Source organism: Amphiprion ocellaris, chromosome 4 (assembly GCF_022539595.1).
Source record: "Amphiprion ocellaris isolate individual 3 ecotype Okinawa chromosome 4, ASM2253959v1, whole genome shotgun sequence".
NCBI lineage: Eukaryota > Metazoa > Chordata > Actinopteri > Pomacentridae > Amphiprion > Amphiprion ocellaris.
In genome coordinates, this window is record NC_072769.1 from 1,869,956 (window position 1) to 1,895,637 (window position 25,682).

The 25,682-nt window shown below is 38.2% G+C and overlaps 1 protein-coding gene across 2 annotated transcripts; it reads left to right on the top strand.

Annotated features, from left to right (window-relative positions):
• The first annotated feature begins 9,451 nt into the window (after positions 1-9,451).
• Positions 9,452-24,276, top strand: anxa5b (annexin A5b). 2 transcript variants are annotated; one of them, XM_023291913.3, is made up of 13 exons: positions 9,452-9,588; positions 9,819-9,871; positions 14,887-14,971; positions 15,330-15,424; positions 17,021-17,134; positions 17,253-17,343; positions 19,733-19,812; positions 19,900-19,950; positions 20,215-20,308; positions 21,329-21,424; positions 21,521-21,579; positions 23,647-23,769; positions 23,863-24,276. In XM_023291913.3, the coding sequence occupies exons 2-13, from the start codon at positions 9,869-9,871 to the stop codon at positions 23,923-23,925; spliced, it is 954 nt and encodes a 317-aa protein (XP_023147681.1). In that variant the 5' UTR covers positions 9,452-9,588; positions 9,819-9,868; the 3' UTR covers positions 23,926-24,276. The 2 variants fall into 2 exon arrangements, with proteins under 2 accessions (XP_023147681.1, XP_023147680.1); XM_023291912.3 differs by lacking the exons at positions 9,452-9,588; positions 9,819-9,871 and having other exon boundaries at positions 14,878-14,971.
• The last annotated feature ends 1,406 nt before the right edge of the window (positions 24,277-25,682 follow it).

The window sequence follows — 25,682 nt, forward strand, 5'->3', positions numbered from 1 at the left end:
CATCTTTGTGGTCATTTGAGAAGAAATGTTATCCATCATGTCAAAGAGAGTAATCAGTAATCTTTCCATGGATGTAATTTTTAATTTTTTACTCTGCCAAGGAATGCAGTGAAGTTATAAGAAGATCAGGGTGTGTTTGTCCTTCTGTCTGTCTGTCTGTATGCAACATTACTCAAAAATGGACTAATGGATTTGGATGAAATTTGAGGAAAGGTCAGAAATAACACAACGACCACCTGATTGATGCTGCTTATAGTCTGGATCCATGGATTTGTTAAAGATCTCTGTATCATTGCCAGATAGCGGCACGGCGTCACTGTAACTATGACAACAAGTGAACACTACATCAGCTGCTTGTTGACGATCACATGATTGCGATCCTAGTACTAATCCACCACTGCAGACTTATTGAGACTTATCCGTCAGAAATTATGCAATGACTGAGTAGCCTTGGTGGAGTACTGCGTTGTCTTTTGTGTCTATGGCTTTATTATTCAACAAACAGCCATATATACACAGAAAAAAAACACCAACAAAAAAAAACGGCTCCTCTCTTAGAACAAAGTTAATTTCTAGTCGCTTTCTGCTAAATCTATGTCCTTCACAAATTTTTCAAAGGGTCCCCAAACTTCCCCATATTCTTTTCGTTTGCCCTATATTACATAAGCCATTATTTCCAGTGGGAGGCTTGACATCTTTTGTCTTATCCAGGTTATGTTAGTTGGTTTGTGTTATTTTTGTCCAGAACAGTCATTTCCTTTTTGCATTTAGAAAGCTGAGGTTCATCCATATTTGTTCATGTTCATGATAGTTGTGTTTTTTGTGATATAGACCAAGTAATGGATGCAGTTTTTACTCACAAATCTCTTGGTGCAGTTCTGTTGTGTTCTCAGCAGCAGATTAATGGAGCAGAGTTGTGCTCCACAGCAAGTGTTTGTCAGTTCTAAATCTGGGCAGCACTTGCTTGTTTGTTGAAACTAATGCACAAGAAACTGAAGTGCAACAGACTGTAGTTGCCAAATTGGATTTTATCCCAGGCTGCCAGTGGGATTTTATAGTAGCGTGTCTTGTTTTCCCAGTTTGTCTGCACCCGATTGTTCATCTTGCCATGTTTTTGTAAGAATGAGCACCTGTCTGCGCTAACACCTGATTTTTCTTGTCAGCACACATCTGTGTCAGTTGGAATAAACCACTGAGTTAATCAATGTCTTGTGTGCAAGTTCTGTGGCTTACAGTAGGCGGTGCTACACTCTCCCAACCACTTGGTGGCACTATAACCTGTATTAAATGTAATGTGAGCAGCCATGAAGTGACTTGGATAAAATTACACAACACTCATTTTATATTCATCGTTTACAAGTTTCATATTTAATTTTTCTGTTCTTTGTTATTCTTTTCTTACAATGAGTGTGACATTTGTAGAAAGAGGACGCTTTGTCCACAAGGTTTTCATTTTAATAATCTGTTATTTTAAAGGCCTTTGGGATGAGATGTTCCAACTTAAAGGGCTTTCTAATTAGACCCTGCTTTGCTACACTTATTCAAATTATTTTAAGCAAAAGAATTCAATAATTTAACTACAGAACATTGCAAAACTGTGTTCTAAAGGTCATATTTTAATCATGACACTTCTTCAAAATGCATACGTGTTGCACTGTGGCTACAGCATGTTTAATTCATGCAGGATGGACTTTAAAAATGTCTTTTAACCAGAAGTGAAGATGGGGTATCAGTAGCTGTAGGGTGTGTTCAGAGATCAGTGACAGGGTGATGAAGAAAAAGAAGGATTTAGAGATTAGATGTTGGCTGATCAGTTCACAGGTCAGACTGAAATTGGTAGGTGGTGATTCGATCCTTGTGTGTCTCCATTTGTCTGTCTGTCTCTTGGAATAGTACAATAATAGGAGGATTTAAAAGAGGTAAGTAACAGTGAGGCAGTGATCTATAAGAAATCTGGCAGAAGAAGAGAACAGAGAGAAAACTCTGACAACAGAGACGAAGAAGGATGCTCTTCATCTCACTGGATGATCATTCTGTCAAACTGCGAAAGAATAATTGGATGTGATCGAGGTTGTTCCTTTTGGAATTGTTTTGCTGTTTTATTGAGACAAAACTTGATTGCATTCTGTATTCTTCAACATCCCATGCATGCAACATGGATTAAAAGGGATGATTGTAGTCTTCAGAAGATAAGAATACCTCAAATAACTCCCTGTAGACAACAGAGCTGGGAAACAGGGGCACAGTTATTGTACATCACCGTCAGATTTAATCCTGGACTTCATTTATCATCAACAAGGCATCACTTTCTGACCTGTATGCCCCGGCAGCATGTTCATCCCAGCACAGTCTGAGGAGATGAAAGGTGTGTCGCCTTTACCAGCAGGTTGGGGATGGAGTACAGCGATGTATTTCTGTCTGTCTGTCAGCATGCTGTTGGTTCTGCTGCTCTGCTTCTTTCTCCAAGAATCACGGCGCTACAGAAGCAGAAAGTGACGATGCTCCATGTGACCTACACCTGCCCGCAAAACAGACAGTTTGTGTACGCCTGCGTTTTGTTGTTATTTTTGATTTATTTGTTTTTATCAACTCTGTAATGATTTGAATATTGAATCTGTATTGTAGCACCATGTTTGAATGCATTAGACCTGTGTAAAAAAGTTAACAAATAACAGAAAAGAATGGTTTAGATTAGAGATGCTGTGTTTATTCATAGCTGGTCATCCATCCATCCAGCCATCATGTATTCACCGCTTAATCCTCTTTAGGGTGGCAGAGGGGCTGGAGTCTATCGAAGCTGACTCAGGTGAAGGCAGGGGACACCTGGACAGGTCACCAGTCTGTCACAGGGCTACACATGGAGACAAACAATCACACTCGCATTCACACCTATGGACAATTTAGAGTTACCAATTAACCTCAGCATGTTTTTGGACTGTGGGAGGAAGTTGGAGTACCTGGAGAAAACCCACACATTTACAGGGAGAACATGCAAAACACGAGTGGAGAATAACAGGCCAGGGACACGAACCAAGGATCTTCTAGCTGCAAGGCGAAAGTGCTAACCACCAAGCCTCTGTGCAGCCCCATAGCTGGTGATTTTATTCATAAAATGTACTTTTATGTAAATATGTATTACGTGCATTACGAATGTGATCTTAGCTTGATTATAGTTTCAGTCGTAGCAAATGTCTACCATGCCATATCCAGTTGTACAATCATTTATGTGTTTCTTTGAGTAGATTTATGAATGCTTGTAGATCTTAAACTCACATTAACAGCTACATCAGTGGATAAGGGTTCCAGACCCTAACCTGCTCATTTTGAGAACCTTTAGCTAAAGTGTTGAGTTTGCTGCGTTTTCATTGCAAAATGTAAATATGTAAGAAAATAAATGGATCATTCCGCCTGAAGTCATTGAACGCTCAACATCTGACTATCTTCGATTTGAGAGATTTTTTAAATTAGTGGTGAATATTGATTGAGTTATTCATGGGTAAAGTCTTTGATTAAAGCTAGCATTAATGTCTGAGTTAAATATTCCTGAAGAGGGGTGACAGCATGTTGATTTATGCCTTGTTTTCTTTGCACCAATCTGTGGAGTAATGTTTAAAGTGACATTACTAAAGAACTGCTTATGGTACCAAATCACAGGGAAAAAATATCAGCCTCTTAGGGTGAAAAATAAAGATTTTATGTTTGGTGAAATACCGGAATAGAAAAAAACACTAATGTTTTGACATTTTGATTTGTATCATCATATAAGAGGTTTGTATTATTCCGTCAAAGCAAGGTTGCACCATTAAGGACCACAGGTACATATCAATGAGCCTGCAAAATTTCAGGACTTTAACTAAATTATTTCTTAAGTTATCACACTTCAAACATTGCTTCACAGATTGATGCAAAGAAAACAAAGCAAAAATTGACATGACCCCACCCCTGTCTATACATATTTACTCAAAATTTACAACACCTGTGACCAAAAATTTTACACACATTTTACTTAATACCATTCATACGCACAGAAAAAAGTCTGATAAATGTGAGATGGTCAGGTGTGAACTTTTCTTTAAAAATTTGGTGAATAGAGGTGTAATGATCCAAATATATATGGGTCATTCCAAACTTTTACATTCCACCCATCAAATTTCAAATAATCCATGTAAAAAATACTAAAACATGCAGTTGTTGCGTAAATGTACTTGTCCTGAGACAAAATCTAAAAAAACTAGGAGAAAAGAATGTTTGAAAGTATTTTTTAAAAATACCAAGTAAGTCTGGAGTTCCCCCTAAAATGCCATTTTTCTCTCATCCCACCCCCCGATGACCAAAATTAATCTAAAATAAAGCAGTTAAAATTAAATTTAAATCTCCTTTTTTGGTGTTGTTTTTATCATTGCTGTCTCTTGTAACTGTGGGGAAAAAAATTTAATCAACATAATATTTGAAATAATAATTATTAATGCATAGAACGTGTGTCCCACAACAACCCTGTTAGCAGAACCTTTTTAGCTGGTAGAATAAGAATAAGAAGAAAACAGTGAATCACATGATACGCTGGAATTAACATCATTAAACAGTTTTCCTAAAGAATGGTTAGACCAAAGATATATCCTCTCTTCTATTTTTCATCTTTTCATAACATTGTCAGCCTTGATTGAATGTCTCACTCTACCTCATGCAACCCTGTTCTGCATATTATCAGGATAAGACAAATCCAAATATTAATGGACAATGAGGGTCTAAAAGTTGGCAAAACAGGCCTCTAATCGGTGTTTGTCTCCGAGAGCAGCAGGATATTTTGAGAAGCTGCTCTTCAGCAAGGCAGCAAACACCCAACTGCTCCAGTGAAGCTGCTCAGTAAGGAAGATTTCAGACTGAGTTTTGTTTATTGCTGTTTAACTTGAGGCATTCCAGTGAATTTATGTGCAGAGTTTGAAAGTAGCTCAGCATTTCTCTGTGATCGCACTAAAATCTTGATACCACCTGGACATACCGCTAGGATTTGTACCATCACAGCTGTTCTGGAAAGTGTTGGTGCAATGTGTAGCTTATACAACTGTGATGTGTAAAATGTAAATTTTCAGTTCACATTCACTGAAAACACAATGTTTTTTTGGTAAACTGCTGTTTTCATGGTTAAGGTAAAGGAGTGTCTATCTATGAAGTGATGTCAAAACACACGATCTATACCTCAAATCTGCGTCTTTAGCTGAACACACATTATGCCTTGCTCCCTATCTCACTCTCTATGTGTTTAGTCTTTTTTTTCGAATTGATTTCTTGCTCTCAGTTTACTTAGTGATTTATCAACATGGCATGAAAATTCCTGACATGCCAAAGCAGAGGGCAGCAGAATGAATAGCCTTCATGCTAGAAACTAAGCTAATCTATATTTCTGTGGTGACATTCTTCCTGGAGTACATTCAGTACTTGTGATAACATCTTCGGTGTCTGTCTCTCCTGATATCAGTCCTGATGTCTCCTGGAGATCCGTTCGGATCTAATTATGTAGACAGTTGACAGAGTTAAGTCAGTGTTTCAGTGGAAATAAACAGACGTCAAGCTTCAAATGTGATAGTATCACTAAATGTTTGATTTGTTCCACACTATCCATTAACTTCATTTTTCCTTGATCTGAGCTAAATTGCCAACCATAATTAAAAGGAGTAAATTCTTGATCAGTTTTTATTATGCTACTTATGCTACATGCTGGATGAATGTACAGTACTTAGAAAAAGTATTCAGTCCACCAGTTTTCTCCTTTTATTGGTTTTCAACATTGAATCATGATAAATTTATTATTGCTGATTTTTTTGGACAAGCATTTACAAAAAAGACTCTTGCCGATAAAGTTTTTTTTTTTTTTTTAAAGCAAAATTAGGTATTATTAAGTATTTATCCACTTCTAGTCAAGATTTAGTGGAGTAGTAGTAGCACAATTACAGCATTGAGCACGTGTGACCTTGCACATCTGGATGCTGCATTTTTACCCCAGTCTATTTGCAAAACTGCTGAAATTCTGTCTCACTGGGATCCTGAGTGAAGTGTTCTTTTCAAATCCAGCCACAAATTCTCAAATGAATTGGGGTCTGGGCTCTCACTCGATCATTCCACAACATTCACCTTATTGTCCATAAACCACATCTGTTTAGCTTTGGCCTTATAGTTAGGGTCATTGTCTTGTTGGAAAACAAATATTCTCCCCAAGTCAAAGTTTTCACGAAAACTACATTAGATTGTCCTCCAGTCTTTCCCAATACTTTGCTACATTTATTTCCAATCTAATTTTACAAGCCTTTTAGGGCCTGCTGCTGAGAATCATGCCCACATCATGATGCTGCCACCACCGTGCTTCACGTCATGATGCTGCCACCACCGTGCTTCACATCATGATACTGCCACCACCGTGCTTCACATCATGATACTGCCACCACCTTGCTTCACATCATGATACTGCCACCACCATGCTTCACATCATGATGCTGCCACCACCATGCTTCACATCATGATGCTGCCACCTCCGTGCTTCACATCATGATGCTGCCACCACCGTGCTTCACATCATGATACTGCCACCACCGTGCTTCACATCATGATACTGCCACCACCTTGCTTCACATCATGATACTGCCACCACCATGCTTCACATCATGATGCTGCCACCACCATGCTTCACATCATGATGCTGCCACCACCGTGCTTCACATCATGATGCTGCCACCTCCGTGCTTCACATCATGATGCTGCCACCACCGTGCTTCACATCATGATACTGCCACCACCGTGCTTCACATCATGATGCTGCCACCACCGTGTTTCACATCATGATGCTGCCACCACCGTGAGTCACATCATGATACTGCCACCACCGTGCTTCACATCATGATACTGCCACCACCGTGCTTCACATCATGATACTGCCACCACCGTGCTTCACATCATGATGCTGCCACCACCGTGTTTCACATCATGATGCTGCCACCACCGTGAGTCACATCATGATACTGCCACCACCGTGCTTCACATCATGATACTGCCACCACCGTGCTTCACATCATGATGCTGCCACCTCCGTGCTTCACATCATGATGCTGCCACCACCGTGCTTCACATCATGATACTGCCACCACCGTGCTTCACATCATGATGCTGCCACCACCGTGCTTCACATCATGATGCTGCCACCACCGTGCTTCACGTCATGATGCTGCCACCACCGTGCTTCACATCATGATACTGCCACCACCGTGCTTCACATCATGATACTGCCACCACCGTGCTTCACATCATGATACTGCCACCACCGTGCTTCACATCATGATGCTGCCACCTCCGTGCTTCACATCATGATGCTGCCACCACCGTGCTTCACATCATGATGCTGCCACCACCGTGCTTCACATCATGATGCTGCCACCACCATGCTTCACGTCATGATGCTGCCACCACCGTGCTTCACATCATGATACTGCCACCACCGTGCTTCACATCATGATACTGCCACCACCGTGATTCACATCATGATGCTGCCACCACCATGCTCCACGTCATGATGCTGCCACCACCATGCTTCACGTCATGATGCTGCCACCACCGTGCTTCACATCATGATACTGCCACCACCGTGCTTCACGTCATGATGCTGCCACCACCGTGCTTCACATCATGGTGAGGTTAGGGTAACGTATTTTTGGTGATGTCCACCAATCTGATGATCTCAGTTTTGGTCTCATCATGCCAAAGAACCTTCTTGCAGTTGACTTCAGTCTCCCGCATGTCTTATACTGAACTCTTGTCAGGTTAAAATGAGCTTTTGCCAGTAGTTGCTTTTCTTGACTGTCTTTGACTAGAGAAGAACCTGGGAAGAACAACAGTTACTGTATGCACAATCTCTATCCATCTCAGCCACTTAAGTTCCTCCGTCAGAGAAGTCATAGGTATCTTGGTGGCCGTCCTTCAGTTTCTTAATAATAGATTAAACTGTGCTCTAAGTGGCTTGGATTCTCATGACTTATGCTTTTCAACAAATTTTTAACGGTGTTTCTTGGAGTGTTCTTTTGTCTTCACAGTGTAGTTATAGTCAGAAGTACTGATTCTCCAGTGACTGGACCTTTAGGTGTCTTTATACTGAAAATCACATTTAAAAAAAGACACATTCACCGAATTCAGATGATCTCCATTTCATTAACTGTGTGACTTCTAGCACCAGTTGGCAGCACCTGTGTTGAATTAGGTGTGTCACTTTAAAGGGGGTGAATACTGTCGCAATCATCCATCCATCCATTATCTATACACCGCTTATTCCTCACTAGGGTCGCGGGGGGTGCTGGAGCCTATCCCAGCTGACTCGGGCGAAGGCAGGGGACACCCTGGACAGGTCGCCAGTCTGTCGCAGGGCTACATATATAGACAAACAATCACTCTCACATTCACACCTACGGGCAATTTAGAGTAATCAATTAACCTCAGCATATTTTTGGACTGTGGGAGGAAGCCGGAGTACCCGGAGAAAACCCACGCATGCACAGGGAGAACATGCAAACTCCATGCAGAAAGATCCCGGGAAAGCCGGGACGCGAACCAGGGATCTTCTCGCTGCAAGGCGAAAGTGCTAACCACTACACCACTGTGCAGCACTGAGCAATCATTTATATTATTAAATTACACCGTTAAAAAATAGGATGCTCTGTACAGTCTGTAACACATTTTAGATCTTTGTGCTTTCATAGCATAGTGATGATCTTTACATGGAGTCTTTAAGGTGTGGGTGTTTTCCGGTGCCTGTTGCCAGTGTCACCTTTAAAGCTGCACTAATCAATATTTAAATATTAACCGTGGATCAGATATCAGTGTTTAATGTTGCAGTATCCTTCAGCTCTGTGGAGTCTTATAGCATCTTTCCATTTTTGCACCCAGCACCAAACAGCAGACAAAACAAAAATAGCAGCCATACTGCTCTTTCATGAATTTTGCAGCACACAAGTTGCATCTTGCAACATGAGATCATTTATTTTCTCAGCAGCTCATCAGTAGAAACACTGTACTCTTGATGCAAATATTTGCAAATTTTGCTAAACAGGCATCAGGTAACTGTTATGGAGCCTTCTTGCAGCTTAAGGAGACAAAAATAGACAAAATATTGGACTAGTTTGCTCAATTTTTTTGCTGGATGTGTGAATAAGCAACTGTTTGCAAACACATTGATCTTGACAACTTTATTAAATGCTGCTGTCAATCTTGTGTTTTCTATCCATTAACACACGTGTGGATGCAGATTGTGGGGGAAAAAATCATGCTGATGAAATATGCAATATGTCATAAAGATGAGAATGGACTTGTCCTCTTTTCACTGCCAGGTCATAGCACATGGAAGAACCACATTTCCCAGAGTGCTTCAGGAGCGGAGCGCTGAAGTTTGTGTGCGCACTAGGGTGTGGCCGGTACGCGCACTCCCTCTCTGGCGCGTCCACCGGAGAGTTTTTCCGTGCGGGTCTCTGCCCTCCGTCCTCCTTCTCTTCCTCTCTTCTCTCTCCGCAGGATCTCTCTGCAGTCCGAGCTTCATCTGACAGCTGCAGCTCAGCGGTGAGTCTCTAAAACTGAGTTAAAGTTTATAGATCAGGCGCATCCACCAGGTGAGACTTCCACCTGTGGACAAAAGATCCGAACATCTGGAGGTTTGACAGCAGCTGGAGAGGGAACACAGCGGGAAACTAGACTACAGATGATAGCTTAGAAGCAGATGTTTTCAGGAAATACAGTGTATTTGGTTCTCAGATAAAGTTTGCTGTTTAACATTTCCTCTTTTCCTGCAGATCTGCTTGTTCTTCTCTTGAAAGGAAAAAAACCCTCCAAGACTGTCGAAATGGTGAGTCGTTTTCATTTCACACGTTTCTCAGCTGTCAGCCAGTTTAATTTTTTACATTTTTAAAGGATGATGACATAAACTATGCAAAAGTCCAGAAAAAAAGTCCGTTATTTATGCAAATGCATGACTCATTGGCTTTTTGCCTTGTGAACTCCAAGACTACGCCCACTTCATTCCACATTATATAATCCTCTGATTTGATCTCACTGCGCTTTAAAGTTGTTTACACACCGGCGGTGATGAGCTGTTGATAGTTTTCAGTTTGTCCTGAACATAAGATCCTCTGAAGACATCAGTTTAAGATAAAGACAAGTACGGTTCAGGAAATGATTCTGTTGCTGTAATCAAGTGTATTTGAAGTGCAGAATTAGTCAAATGTGCACTTTTACTAATGCGATGGTTAAAGATTCATCGGTTTGTCTGTGTGTTTGGGTGTGAACGAAGGCTTTTGGGACTGCATTTGAGGAAGTTTGGAGTATGACTCATGTGGGCTCTGCTCCATTTGGGTGGGTCTTTAACTCCAACATTTCCACTCCAGCCTGGAGTCTAAAGTCGTCCTCCTTCTCTTAAAGGGGAATTGGTTCTCTTTTTGCTCATCAGGGTGGAGCTGGAGAGTTAACACTCATAAAAAGTACAGATGAGAATCAGTTGTGATGATCGTCTGGGGCCCAAAAACTCAACATCTGTTTGGTTTGAACCACACAAAAAGTTTTATGAAGTCTTCACCAGGTGTCAGCGGTGTTTAGTTTTGTGTGTGTGTGTGTGTGTGTGTGTGTGTGTGTGTGTGTGTGTGTGTGTGTGTGTGTGTGTGTGTGTGTGTGTGTGTAACCCTAACCCTAAGCCTGACATGCATAGTTTTCCTCTGAGCTATAGATCTCCATTATTGTTCGACCCCTCGACTACTAAAAACACATCAGTGGACCTGTGACACCTCCTCTACTAATGAACAGTATATTTTCAGTCCTGCATACACAGTTCTGCTGCTGTAAACACTGCGGCTAGATATAATCCACAACAAACTCACTGTTCCTGTTTCGATTTGTACAAAACTGCAGTATCCAGAGGTTTTAGTAAATTACTGAGCCTTATAAAGAAAAGGTGAAGCTGTATTTGTGAGCTGATCTAAAAGCACAGATCTGTATCCAGCCTGAAGCCACTCCCTCATCCACATTTGATTCATTAAGTCACTGTCTAATATTTGTTGTAATCCATCTTTTAATCTATTTAGAAACTGTTTTATACTCACAAGTATCTCCATATAGTTGTCTAAGCTGATTTCCTAGAGGTTTACTCTCTGGAAAAATTCTAAAACTTTGGCTTTTAAACTTAAGATACTTTGCTTTAAGTTGTAAAATACGAATATGTTTGTTCCCACCAAATAAATTCAATTAAAGTCTGTCCTTTTACCTCTCAGAGAATGTAATTATAAAAATGTTGGCCTGAAGATTGTCAAAGTTTTGCTCATTTAACAAAACATATGTATCTGCATTCATGTATTTAGACCTCAACCGACATTTGGTCAACATATATCTATTCTGAGTTTGTGGAAAATATATTTTTTATGGCATTTAGGGTCTTTTAGGATTTTAATTTCCAACAAAATGTAGAAAATGATATATTTTAACTATGAACCTCACTCAGCCCAGTAATGAAAGACCCTCTCTGATGAAAGTTAAGGTTTTTTTTTTACCCTGTTAACAGTCCATAGAGTATTTTTTATACGCTGGAGGACAGATGATGAGCAAAATAAGCACCATGGCTACATATTTTTACCTTGAAACTGCAGTGTACTTATGACAAAAACACTAAACCAGACTTTCTGGGTTTCATCTGTATCAAAACCTCAGAAACCAAACCTGTCAATTATCATTATTATGCTGGTGAATTGCTCCAATTTTGCAGTGATTTTACAGTGTTTGGTGAGCTGGTGTGCTCGAGCTGCAGCAAGTAGCGGAGGGTGGGTGGAGGTAGACAGATAGATCTGCACATTCTAGAAGAGGCAACGGTATACAGTTATATGTATGTCATTTCATCACCAACTGCAGATGCACTTCATTCACAGAAAAACACGCATATATAAATCATCAATGAGCCTTTCAACACCATTAGCTAACACAATGTAGCATTAGAACACAGGAGTGATGGTTGCTGGAAATGTTCCTCTGTAACCCTATGGAGATATTTCATTAAAAATCAGCTGTTTCCAGCTAGAACAGTCATTTACCACATTAACTATGTCTACACTGGTTTATCATTCATTTAATGTTGTCTTCATTGGAAAAAAAACTGATTTTCTTTCAAAAATAAGGACATTTCTCAGTGACCCCAAACTTTTGAACGGTAGTGTAATTATGTGACTATTGGCCTTAAAATTGGCAAAGTAAAGGACACTGACTGTAGTAATTGTGGCATCCAACCTCTCAGAAATCCCCTATATGTGATTTTAAGTTTTAAAATATAAAGTGCACATTGAATTTCCAAATAAAAAGTACAGAAGGTGTCGCCCCGTTGTTCCTCGAGAGGCCAAACATGTTAGAGAAGTGAAGTTTGGGTCTTTTATGGTGTTTAATGACAATCCCAGCATTAACAGTGTTGACAGTAATTGTGCCGTTGACAATAAAACTGGGGTTATGACAATATGACGGGGAACTTCCCTTCATAGAAGCAGTTCTGTGCAGTCTCCATGGTGACCACTGCCCATAAAAGTAGAAGTGCAATGATAAGATGTGCTTTAAAGCAGAATTACCATCTGTCAGAGCCTGTGTTTGCTTACGGAGGGTCAGAATGACTCCATCAGGAGCCCCTGGCCTCATGAACATGTCTGAACTCGCTCACAGGACTCAACTTATTGTTCGCTGTAGTCTCCAAACTCATATCGAACATTCCAGTGGAAATGATCCACAGCATGTCGTGCTGTTTTTCTGCTTGTCTTCTGGTTCAGCTGTTTGTCTGAGAAGGCATCTGCACCCTGATTCGATTTTATTTAGCTCGCGGTGCTGAGTGTGTTTATGACGGAGGAAAACTCGAGGACGTTTTTGCATTCCTTCCTGCAGAAACACAGAATCCTGATTGTGAACAGCCACATGTTTTTGGATGTTCTTTTTTTTTAAATGCCAGATTTTCAAACTCAGAATTCCAGACACATTCCAGTGGTTTTCCTCTCTAAACTTCTCTCTCTCTCTCTGGAAGCAGCTCTGTCATGTTTTAATGTCTCGCAGTTTTAGGGTGTGTCTGGAATCAGTGCATCATTGTTGGCCAAAGAGCTGGTTACAATAGAATCGGTTTTAAAGTTAATATTCTGTCAGTGTTGTCTCAGTCTTACTGTCTCCAGGATGGATCGCTCTGCTGTTCTGTGCATCCAGATGAATTATTAACCTGCAGATCAGACTGAATTGCGCCGTCATTTCACTTCACCTGCAACTTTTGAATCCCTGAACATATCTTAGATCTCAAAGGCTTGGTCTGATGTGAAAACTTGCACATCTGCATTTAATTCTGGGCTGCAAGGCTGTAATTCATTAAGTAGATTTAGTGCTTCATAAATGGGGAAAATCTTTGACGAGAGAAAGAGACGTCTGAGATACAGAGTTTTAATCACATGTCAGCATGAATCTAAAGATTAAGAAACAGAATTCTGTAAGGAAAGCAAGAAAGATTTTAACCCAGACAAATGTGATATACATCATCTTATATTTATCTCAATCTAAATAAATGCTTTAATCTAGATGTTTTTTACAAGAGGGGAATGCAGACAGCATCTGATAAAGTTACGTGCATAACAAATTTTAGATTTGCTGCATTTTTACAGCATGTAACCATAAATCTAATGATTGATTTTGCACAAATGATCTTTGATTTACTGTCTGGACAAATCAACTGGTGTAATATGGTGTAATTTTATAAAGTGGAAAAGTCTCTGATGACAGTATATGCATGGAGGATCCAATACTAATGTACAGGGAGCATGAAACAGCCTGATACGGACTGATTAAACAGCATTTAGCTGACATATGACAAGAAATTACAGACAGCAGACAGATGTACTGGGCTATAAATACATTGTAGGAAAAGTTCTCTTGATTTAGGACACATTTCATATAACAGTAATAACAATAATACTTACATAGCATTAATTTTCATGACACTCAGAGACGTTTCAATTTGATTGTGCTTACAATTACACAATCTATTAAGACGCTTCTTTACAGTTTACATCACAGTACCTGAGCACTAAAATGATTTTTTAAAATTCTTAATTAATCCTGAAAATGAGCAAATAAATAATTAAATAAAACTAAAAAAACAATAATTTTATATATATATATATATATATATATATATATATATATATATACACACACATAGATACATACTGTATATAAAAACACAAATATAGAAAAAAATTGCAAAAAGACAAATACAAAAAATATTATTTATTTTTATTTATATATATATATATATATATATATATATATATATATATATATATATATACACACACATACATACATACATATATACATACATATATATAAATAATAGAAAATGAGAAAAAAACAAGTGATGTTATATTTTTGCAACAGTGGGTTTTACAGGCTTTAACAAACAGCAACATAAAAACATTAAGGATGAGGAAAGCTAGCCACAGAAATGCTAAATCTCAAGTCTCCAGAGGGCTTTGCTGTGTGTTAATTGCTATTTTCACCTGTAGTTATCTCCAAGGTGACGTTTATATGTGAGCAAAACAAGAATACTCTAAAGAGATGTGTATATAGTTATCAGGTTGTTGCACATCCGCTGGTTGGTATTGTGGCTTCTATGAGTATTTTGTACTGTATTATCTATAAGTCGTAGATGGGAGAACATTTGAATGTAATGTAACGTTGCAGAATTTCAAACATATTTCTATGCAGGTGGAATAGAAATAGGAATTTTAGAAAAAAACAAGCAAAATATAGCTTTTGAAAGATGTGCAGAAAAATAATCCTCCTCTGTCCGTATCTTCCATGTTGCAGGCCAGCAGAGGAACTGTCAAAGCCGGCACAAACTTCAACGCCGGTGCAGATGCAGAGGTGCTGCACAAGGCCATGAAAGGGCTGGGTAAGGCATTTATCTGCTGTCATCTGATCCGCTGAAGGCGCTCCGTCACTAGTACAACTCCAACAGACCAATCAGAAGGTGGTTTTGGGGAGTTCCTCTTTAAACTGTAGTAATCCCAGCTGTCTGAGCGGTGTTCCACCCAGACAGCGGTGAGTCATAAACACGAGCAGAGAAACTTGAGACGCGTCACTGTGAGCAAACACATCTGCTGGCCTCGACCGAAGGCTGCAATTATGTGGATTAAATAGATGTAATCAAACAATCCTCCTACACGCAGCGAGCTCATTGTTGTGTAATACAAACATCATGTGTGAATAGTTTTAGGCAAGTTGCGTAACCATGGAGCTTGTTTCCGTAGGAACCGATGAGGATGCCATCCTGCAGCTGCTGACGGCTCGCAGCAACGCTCAGAGGCAGGGGATCAAGGACACCTATAAAACTCTGTTTGGAAAGGTCTGACTGCACCTTTAACAGCTGTTCACCCACGTGAGCATGTCTACTGTCAGAAACTTCATACATATTCCAGGAAAATTCTGACAGAGTTGTACAAACACATTTAAAGGCATCATCTTCACACCTTAACTCAGGGGTGTCGATCTCATTTTTGTTCAGGGGCCACATACAGAACAATGTGATCTAACGTAGGCCGGACCAGTAAAATCAGAGCATAATAACCTCTAAATAACCACAACCCCAAATATTTCACTTTGCTATAGTGCAAAAAAGTACATTCAAAAAATGTTCACATTTAATGAATTATCTTATTACAAATCATTATAAACAACTTGAAATTTCTTAAGAAAAATAAGTGTAATTTCAACAATATTATGCCTCTGTTTATCATTTACACATTACAACTTACAGATCACAGTTTATCTACAAAGGAACAAAACACTGAGTCACAGGTATCTAGAATTGAACAACTTAATATTTTACTTTATGATCAAAACAACTTGTCGAGTTCTGCAAAGTATTTTCAATTTACGGTTTTACAAATTTGCAATTTGCAGTTGATGTCTTTTTCACACCTTGCAAAGTCATACCGTGGGCCGGATTGGACCCTCAGGGGGGCCGGTTTTGGCCCCCAGGCCGTATGTTTGACACCCCTGCCTTAAATCCATCATATATTCTCCTTCTGACGTAACCTCCATTAATCCATCTACAAAAAATGTTAATATTTTTGAAGTTTTGAGACTTTATATAAAATTCTAAATATGTTTAATCCTGTGGCTATAATGTGCAAATTATACTGAAAATAATCGTATATATTTGTGCAATACATCTCAATAGAGCAGTTGTAGTCTGCACGGTCACTGAAATAAGAAATGCTCTTTTAAGATGCACTTTCACATTGAATTTTTTGCACAAAGTTGCTTTTGTAATGTTGAATACAATCTTCTTCTTTTTTAAACCCCTACGGTTCTTGCCTCAGAAAGAAAAGATATAATAAACTTTGTTAATGCTTTGAATATTAAATGTAAGTATGTTAAATCAGCTATAGTTAGTGTAACAGGTATCATATGGCAGCTCGTATTACGCTGGATAACTCTGATGTACGTTGGCGATCCTTTTTGCCATATTAACTTATAAGAGAATTAAATGTCTATGTTGTGTTTAAAGCTGCGGCCAAGTAGCCAAAAACAATAGATAAATAAAAATCAGCTAATGCAAATTACAAGCAACTTATAATAACTTTACCACCATTTTTCTACTGATTCTTATGTGAAATTATATATATTTTTTCACACAGCAGTTTATTCGACTAATAAAGTGTCCTCTAATGATTAAATCAACAACCTGCAAATAAAGCAAGAAGCCCAGTCTCAGATGCTATTACAGGCTCTTCGTTTAAGGCACACTGAGGCTTTTTGAACCCACAGATAAGATCAGAGCTCAGACTTGATGTGGTCAGAAAATCCATACATGTGATCGAGGTTTGCACACAGCCACAGCAAAATAATCAGAGCACACATGATAACCATGAAGTCCTTAAGTACATCAGATTACAGCGCAGTCACACCAGAACTAACGGCTGTGTCCTCGTGTCAGGATCTGATCGACGACCTGAAGGGAGAGCTGGGAGGAAAGTTTGAGTCACTCATCGTGGCTCTGATGACTCCACCCATCGCTTATGATGTGACATGCCTCCGCAATGCCATCAAGGTAGGTGCTGTGTGAGATAAAAACAACTCTAACATACTGTAGGTGGAGCATTCCTATGTACACAGTCAGAGCTGTTAGAAAGTGCTGGAAATGTGACAGTTCCATCTTTGACCTGTAGGGGGCAGGAACCGATGAGAAGGTGCTGGTGGAGATTCTGGCCTCCAGGACGCCTCAGCAAGTGAAGGACATCATCGCTGCCTACAGACAGGGTAACAAAGACACACAGTTCATCACGAGCAATGTCAGATATTAATGACCTTTATCATGGACTGAAAATAAGATACGATAAGAGTAGGCTGGGATATGATAACGATAAGATAAGGATAAGATAAGGCTAAGGCTTCGATACGATATGATGGAGATAGGGATATGATACGATACAGTAGGGATAGGGCTACGATACGATAGGAATAGGGATACGATATGATATGATACGATACAATATGATACAATACGATATGATAAGATACAATACAATAGGGATATGATACGATATGACACAATAGGGATATGATATGATACGATACAATATGATATGATACGATACAATGTGATACAATAGGGATATGATATGATACGACACAATATGATACAATACGATACGATATGATACGATAGGATAGGATAGGGATATTATATGATATGATATGATATGATATGATATGATATGATATGATATGATATGATATGATATGATATGATATGATATGATATGATATGATATGATAGGGATAGGATGCGATATGATATGATGCAATAGGGATACGATACGATATGATACAATAGGGATATGATACGATACGATACAATATGATACGATACGATATGATACAATAGGGATATGATATGATACGATACAACATGATATGATATGATACGATACGATAAGATATGATACGATAGGATAGGATAGGATAGGACAGGGATACGATTACATAAGATATGATATGATATGATATGATATGATATGATATGATATGATATGATATGATATGATATGATATGATATGATATGATATGATATGATACGATAGGGATCTGATACGATACAATCATATAATACAATATGATACCGTATGATACGATGTGATATGATATGATACAATAGAATACAGTATGATACAATAAGATTTATTGTATCGATCCCTCAGTGGGGAAATTCATGTTACAGCAGCTGGATAGAGATGCAGCAGGAAGAAGCAGCACAAGGATTACAAAAAGTACAGGGCTAACAAGGCTAAAAAAATAAAGATATAATAATAAAGATCTTACATAGACAATATGCCGGGCGTAGCTGCATCTACATATGCATATGTACATTATGACACAGTGAAATTTACATATGGATAAGTACAGTTATGATATGGTGAGTTTACAGATGGATTAGTTATTGTGCTATAAAACAGATGCAGACGTTGTAAATCATTTTAATAGTTTTTGTAAATTGGTGCTTATTCAGTCTTCCTCTCAGAAGTAGTACATTTAATGTATTAGCATTTTATCAAGATCTCTCCTCATTTTTAGCGGTAAGAGGACATTGCTTAGAGAGACAGAAGTGAGTAAATCAAACTGAAACTCTAAAGTAAAACACTTCTGAAATTTTGCATTAATTGCTGCCTGTGATATCTTTTTCCTGCATTTGTCATTGTTCTCTTACTAAATTTAGTGTAACAAATCATTTGATAATAATCCAAATCATATCCATATATCTTTGCTTCATAAAAAGAGAACCAGTATTGTGATGTTGTATTGTCTTTCAATCTTGTGTTTTTTGGGTGAATATTAAAATTAGAAAATAAATAGGTCAAATAAATGATCAAAAACATTAGTCAACAGTCTTGATTAACTCATACTGAGTTGGGGAAACTCATTTTAAATAAATAAAAGGTTCTTGCACCATCCGTGCAAATCTTGTAAGCATGCAACAGTCACGAGTTTGTTAATCATCAAAGCTGATAAACTGATTCATAACCCAGCAGTAATATTTGTTTGCCACGAGGCTCAGCTGAAAGTTGCTATAAAGTGATATTTGTTCTTTTTGTTCGTGTCTGAGGGGGCTTTGACGCCTGTAGATCAGTTTATTTGGTCCATATCAATGGTTAAAAAAGACATTTTTAGAAGCAAAGGTAAGAGGAGTTAAGATAAAGACTGACGACTGACCCACTGATTGGACGATTTTGACGACTGTTATCCTGCATTATTATTTCATCAGGACCCACATGTTACGGGATCACTGTATTACTAACTTATGCAGTTAATACTCTCATAAAGTACATTCACACTTTACCAGAATGTTTTATATGAATATATACATGGTTTATACAAATCGATTGTAAGGCACTACCTGAACGGTTCACAATTAGCTGATGAATTTATTAGTAGCTTAAATCTGAATCGAGCTAAAATCACGAGAAAAATGTACCGTTAAATTAGCATAAACAGACTCATACTTTCACTCAGGCTCAGTAGAACTGTGGTTTCACCGGCAGCTTTAACATCAGAACAAACAAACCACACTGACAGCTGTGTGAACGGACATATGTTAGGAAAAACTAAGGGTTTAAAATGTCACAGTAACATGTTTGTGTATTTCCTCAGAGTATGATGACGACCTGGAGGAGGACGTATGTGGTGACACCTCAGGCCACTTCAAGAGGCTCCTGGTTATTCTGCTTCAAGTAAATATGATTTTCTCCTCTCTTTCGGTTGCTTAAAGGTCAATGGTCTTCTGTTTTCTCCGAGCCACAGTCTTTATCTCTTCTCAGGCCAACAGACAGACAGGAATCCAGGAGGGAAACATTGAGAGTGATGCTCAGGTGAGTCAGTAAACAAATCAAACATATCAATAGTGTCTTTGTTTCTGTCTGAGGGTGTGACTGTCACATGTAGAGCTCATCTGTAATGATGGTGTGGCTCTCTCTAGTGGAGGAAGACAGTAAAACTGCAGCATCTATTCTTTACATTAAAAGTTTGTAGGCCAAGCTGTGACAACTGGGAGATGTCTCTACTATTTTTTTTTTCTCAGACTCTATATTTAGAAGTCCTAGTATATTGAACTTGTTTTTTTTTTGTGGTTGCAGGCCCTCTTCAAGGCCGGAGAGCAGAAATACGGCACTGATGAACAATCCTTCGTCACCATCCTGGGCAACCGGAGCGCTGAACATCTTAGAAAAGGTGTGTTGGTGTGTGGAAACTGACTCCTGATCAGATTATTAACCCTCCTGCTGTCTTCATTTATGGGCACCAAAAAATACTGTTTTCTTATCTGAAAAAATCCAAAAAATCGGCAAAAAAAATCCAAAAATTTCTGAAAATTTGCAAAACCTTCAGGAAGAAAATTCCAATAATTCCTTGAAAGTTTCCCTTAAAAGTATTATTTAAAAAAAATCCCCCAAATTTGGCAAGAAAATTCTTGTCAGTATTTTCAAAAAATGAGTAAATATCTTCCAAAAAAATTCTAAAAATTTCTAAAGTGATTCCATATATATCAGTAAAACTTCTAATATTTTCTTTAAGAACATTTTTAACATTTCTTTTTTCTACCAAAAAATGTTCAAAGATTTCCCCAAAATGTTGAAAATGTGGACATCGAAAGTTTCACTGTGAAAATATAGTTTTTTCAAGCTTTAAAATGGGTCAGTTTTGACCGGCAGGACGACATGAGGGTAATAGGATTTGGATGCGACAATTGTTTGGACCAAGTTAGACCCAGCAGTCTGTTCCACTCAGCTGATGAAGTCTCATAGCATGTCACATGTAAAGACGCTAATCATTTTGTCATAAACATTTTATTGAACAATGTGTTTTGCTTGCAGGAGACATTTACAAATACTCAGCTTAACTTTGATTTACAACGTTAACACACCTCTAATTTCCTCTGTGGGCTCTGCAGTCCCACATGCCTTCTCATGCAAACATTAAGCTTTTTTCTTTCATTTTTTTTAGTATTTTCAGGTGAAATTGCACTGCATATAAACAGGACAAACTGCTAAATGCTCTGAGAATGAGTGACCCTGTCTATCGCTACAACTTCCACACATTACTGACCAGTTGTCTAGTGTGTTGTCCATCCTTTGTAGGTTTCAGCTTCAGTTGTTGCTGCAGCATCATAGAAGGGAGAAAAATGTAATGTAATGTTTTGGATTTTAAAGTTTCCCATCACAGTCAGAGTGATTCTGAATCTGTGTGTTCCAGTGTTTGATGCCTACATGAAGATGACCGGATATGAGATGGAGGAGAGCATCCAGAGGGAAACATCTGGAAACCTGAGCGCCCTGCTTCTCGCTGTCGGTATGGAAACAAGACAACTTGTTCTGTTGTCAGTAGTTTTTTTTAACCTTTAGCCAATGTTGCCTGTCTTTTCTGTTTTTTTTTTTTCTTTTAAAGTGAAGTGTGCCAGGAGTGTTCCAGCCTATTTTGCTGAGACCCTGTACTACGCCATGAAGGTAAGACAAAAAACATTTACAGTCTGGAGTACTACTACTGTTCAGACGTTTGGGGTCTCCCAGGCAATTCCATGTTTTCCATGAAAACTTCCACTTTTATCCATATGCTAACATAACTGCACAAGGGTTTTCTAATCATCAATGAGCCTTTCAACACCATTAGCTAACACAATGTAGCATTAGAACACAGGAGTGATGGTTGCTGGAAATGTTCCTCTGTACCCCTATGGAGATATTCCATTAAAAATCAGCTGTTTCCAGCTACAATAGTCATTTACCACAATAACGATGTCTGTAAAAAATTGTATTTCTGATTAATTTAATGCTGTCTTCATTAAAAAAATAGCCTTTTTTTTTTTCAAAAATAAGGACATTTCTAAGTGACCCAAAACTTTTGAATGGTAGTTTATAAAATATCATAGTTTCATCATTGTCTCAGAATGCATTTATACTCTAATTATCAGGTATTGGTATCTGTACTCCTGTTTCTTTACTCAACTGTTTCTTTCCAGTCATTTCTGTGTAGAGATATAGTTGACATTTATTGGCATTTTTGTGCGCAATCACTCAAAAGTCAAAGATCTAAAGTGAACAATGCAAACTCTGATTTGTTTTTTACATTTACATTGAATTTGTGACTCTTGTAAATCTCCGCAACTCTAAAACTAAGCTCTTCTTTTCTTTTGTTAACATTTATTCAACAATTGTAACATCAATGTATACCTAAAGGTAAAATGAGGAAAATGGTGCATATCACTGAAAGCACAGTCTCATCACACAGTAAATACATCCCAAAATCCATAGAATTCATACTGGGATTTAAGAAAGACGTTGTGAACAGAAACTCGAAGTTGCTTCCAAACTTTTTAATGACACAATAGAAGGCCATTCAAATGTTGGCCTTGCTGCTAGAACGACTCCTACTCCTCACAGTGGAGTTTGTATTCAGGAGACTTTTAATCGACTTTTTATCTTAAATTAACTTCATATAAAATTGTGCACTTAATGTGGAAAAAGTATTATATAGCACAGCACAGATGATCATGAAAAATGAGAAATGAATACCTTTGATAAGAAGAAGTTCGGTGATGATTCTTGTGATTGTTTTTTTGTGATGATGTGAATGCAGGTGCAGATTGGAGATTTTAAAAGTCCTTTTTGTCATGAATTATATCACTAACATAAACTGGCACCTTATTTACCAGATTGTATATCCAGCTGGTAATGTTTTGAAGATGATCAATTTGTAATCATTAAAGTAACTTTAATTTGACACACTTTTTTCCCACTGTTTTTATTTAACATTTAATTACTCTGCCAAGGAACGTGGCAGAGTTATGTGATGATCGCCGTGCGTTTGTCTGTCTGTTGTTCCATCTGTAGGCAACATTACTCAAAAATGGATTTGGGTGAAGTTTTCAGGAAAGGTCAGAAATGACACAATAACCCAGTGATCAGATTTTGGCAGTGATGCAGCTTATAGTCTGGATCCATGGCTTTGTTAAAGATTTCTGTATTATTGCCAGATAGCGGCACGGCGTCACTGTAACTATGACAACAAGTGAACGCTACTTCAGCTGCCTGCTGATGATCACATGATTGTGATCCTACTACAAATCCACACTGTGGACTTATCAGGACTTATCTGTTGGAAATGATAGAAGGAAGAATTGATTAGATTGTAGGGGTGTTTCCGAGCCCGCTACATATTACGTGATTCGCTATTCGTACATAACGTACACATGCATAACACACGTCTGTGCTCAGGTCAAGGTCATTTTGTTTGTGGGTACATCTATATTAAATGGCCACATTCTATGATGCCGTGATTTCTAATCATCAGTAACTATTAAACAAATGCTGCATTTCTATGGAAAAAAACTGCATTTCTGACAATGCCATGTGGGGTAATGAGCAGCCTTGGTGGAGTACTGAGCTCTCTGAGTGCTTTTCTTGTCTGTATATGTGACCACTGACTGTCCTCAGGCCTTTAAAGAATCAGAGCTTATTGTGATGATGTTTATGAGCAGACAGTCTTGACAGTGTGTGATGTTGTTTCTGTTTCAGGGTGCCGGTACTGACGATGACACTCTGATCAGAGTGATGGTGTCTCGCAGCGAGGTGGACTTGTTGGACATCAGGTCTCACTTCAGGAGGCTGTTTGCCTGCTCTCTGCACTCCATGATCCGGGTACACATATTATCACCTCCACACTCTTAAACTCTGCTCTTATGAAGCCTTTTTTTCCTTTTCTTATATTATTCCTGTGTACGTTTGTTACAGGGAGATACTGGTGGCGACTACCGTAAGGCTTTACTGTTGCTCTGTGGCGGCGATGATGCGTAACCGTGGCAACAAATTGAGAACAGGAGCCACATCTGAAGTGCCTCCTCTCCTTTTGGGCTGTCGGCTCACTGAAACAACAAGCTAACGCAAAGTTTTGGTTCTTTACAACAAAACCTGTGTGTGTGAGAGAGACAATCCATCAGGTCCTTTAAACTATGATTCCAAATAAAGTCTTTGAAAGGTAGCTAACATTTTGTCCACATTAATGCAACTTTGGTCGACTAATATCTTCACTATGATGACAATCAGTCGTTTATAATGCTAAAGAATCAGAATGAGATTCTTTGCACTTTGTATGGCAAATACAATAAACTGTATGCAATAATAAATGTCTCAGTTGATGAAGTTCAATAGTGAATGTTTCTTTCTGTCTCAGAAGCAACTCTGTCTTGCAGCTGCTGCTTTCTGTTACACAGACACTGCAAGTCTACATTTCAACAATTTCATACAGCAGACACTTTTATCCAAAGCAACGTACATCTGAGTGCAGATATAACACAGACAAGGATCTAGTCACTGACATCTTACAGCCACAAGAGGGAGATAGAGCAGCTTTAATAGAAATAAGAACTTCAGTGTTGAGTTGTGAACCTCATGGCAAGCTTTTGCAACAGAGAGAGATCAGGGAGGTCACTTTGTACTCAGATTTAACCCTGAACGTCTCCGCTTTTCACAGAAAATACTGTACTTTTTAGTTTATTTTGTTCTTTAGTACTTTTAAGTACATTCATTTTCAAGCTTTAGCAAATGTTTACATTGTAAATTAAAAAGCTGTAAGTAAACCTAACAGTGCACAAACTACTTAAAATTAGTTTAAATTCAACCTGCTACACACTAAAATACTGCTTACATGCAAATGCATAAATGTTAATACGTTACAATATTTATACATTTAAGAAATAAATCAGACACAAAAGGAGGAGTTATGTATCATGAACCCTTTTACTTTTGATATTTAATTACATTTTTAATGCATTTTTGTTGTGTTACTACCTCAACTTGATTTCTTTCAAAACTGCAAACGGGCTTCTATTTAAAATGATGCTTTTTAAAAAATTATATGCTTAAACATTTTTACTAATGGTGATACAAAAACAAGTAAGTACATTTACTTAAGCACAACATCAAGATACTTGGACTTTACTGAGGTGCTCTCATTTTAAAACTACCTGATACTATTATTTCAGTAGAAAATCCACTTTTTCTCCATTACACTTACCTAAAAGTTAGCTGCTTATTACTTAACACATTCAGATTTTACTTTAAAAAAACATAATTCTCACAGTGTGGCTTTTACCTAAAATGGAGTTCACTATATTATGCTACATTTATGAAAATAAAAGGTCTGATTACTTCTTCCTATGTAGGAAAAAAGGATACAGTTTATGGGAGTTTTAAGGGCCTTTACATCCAAATTACAAAAAGACTGAGAAGTTAATCATAAAAAAAAAAATGGATAAAATGGGCAACTTTTTATTTTACTTTTAACTTTAGTAACCTGATATATGAAGCTCCCACTACTGTAATGCTTTGCAGGTTATTCATTGGTGACGAGGCTTCATGAAAAGGTTACGATCTTCACTGTTGTGTTCTTTGCATTCGCTGTTCCAAAGGATTTGGACGGTTGCTTATTGTAGCTCTGTCATGACCTTTAACTAAATCAACAGCTTCCAGTTACTGTTACCAGGAAAATTATTTCAAAGGATGTTTTTCTTTGTACATGAGTGTGTGTGTGTGTGCGTGTGTGTCGGATTAAA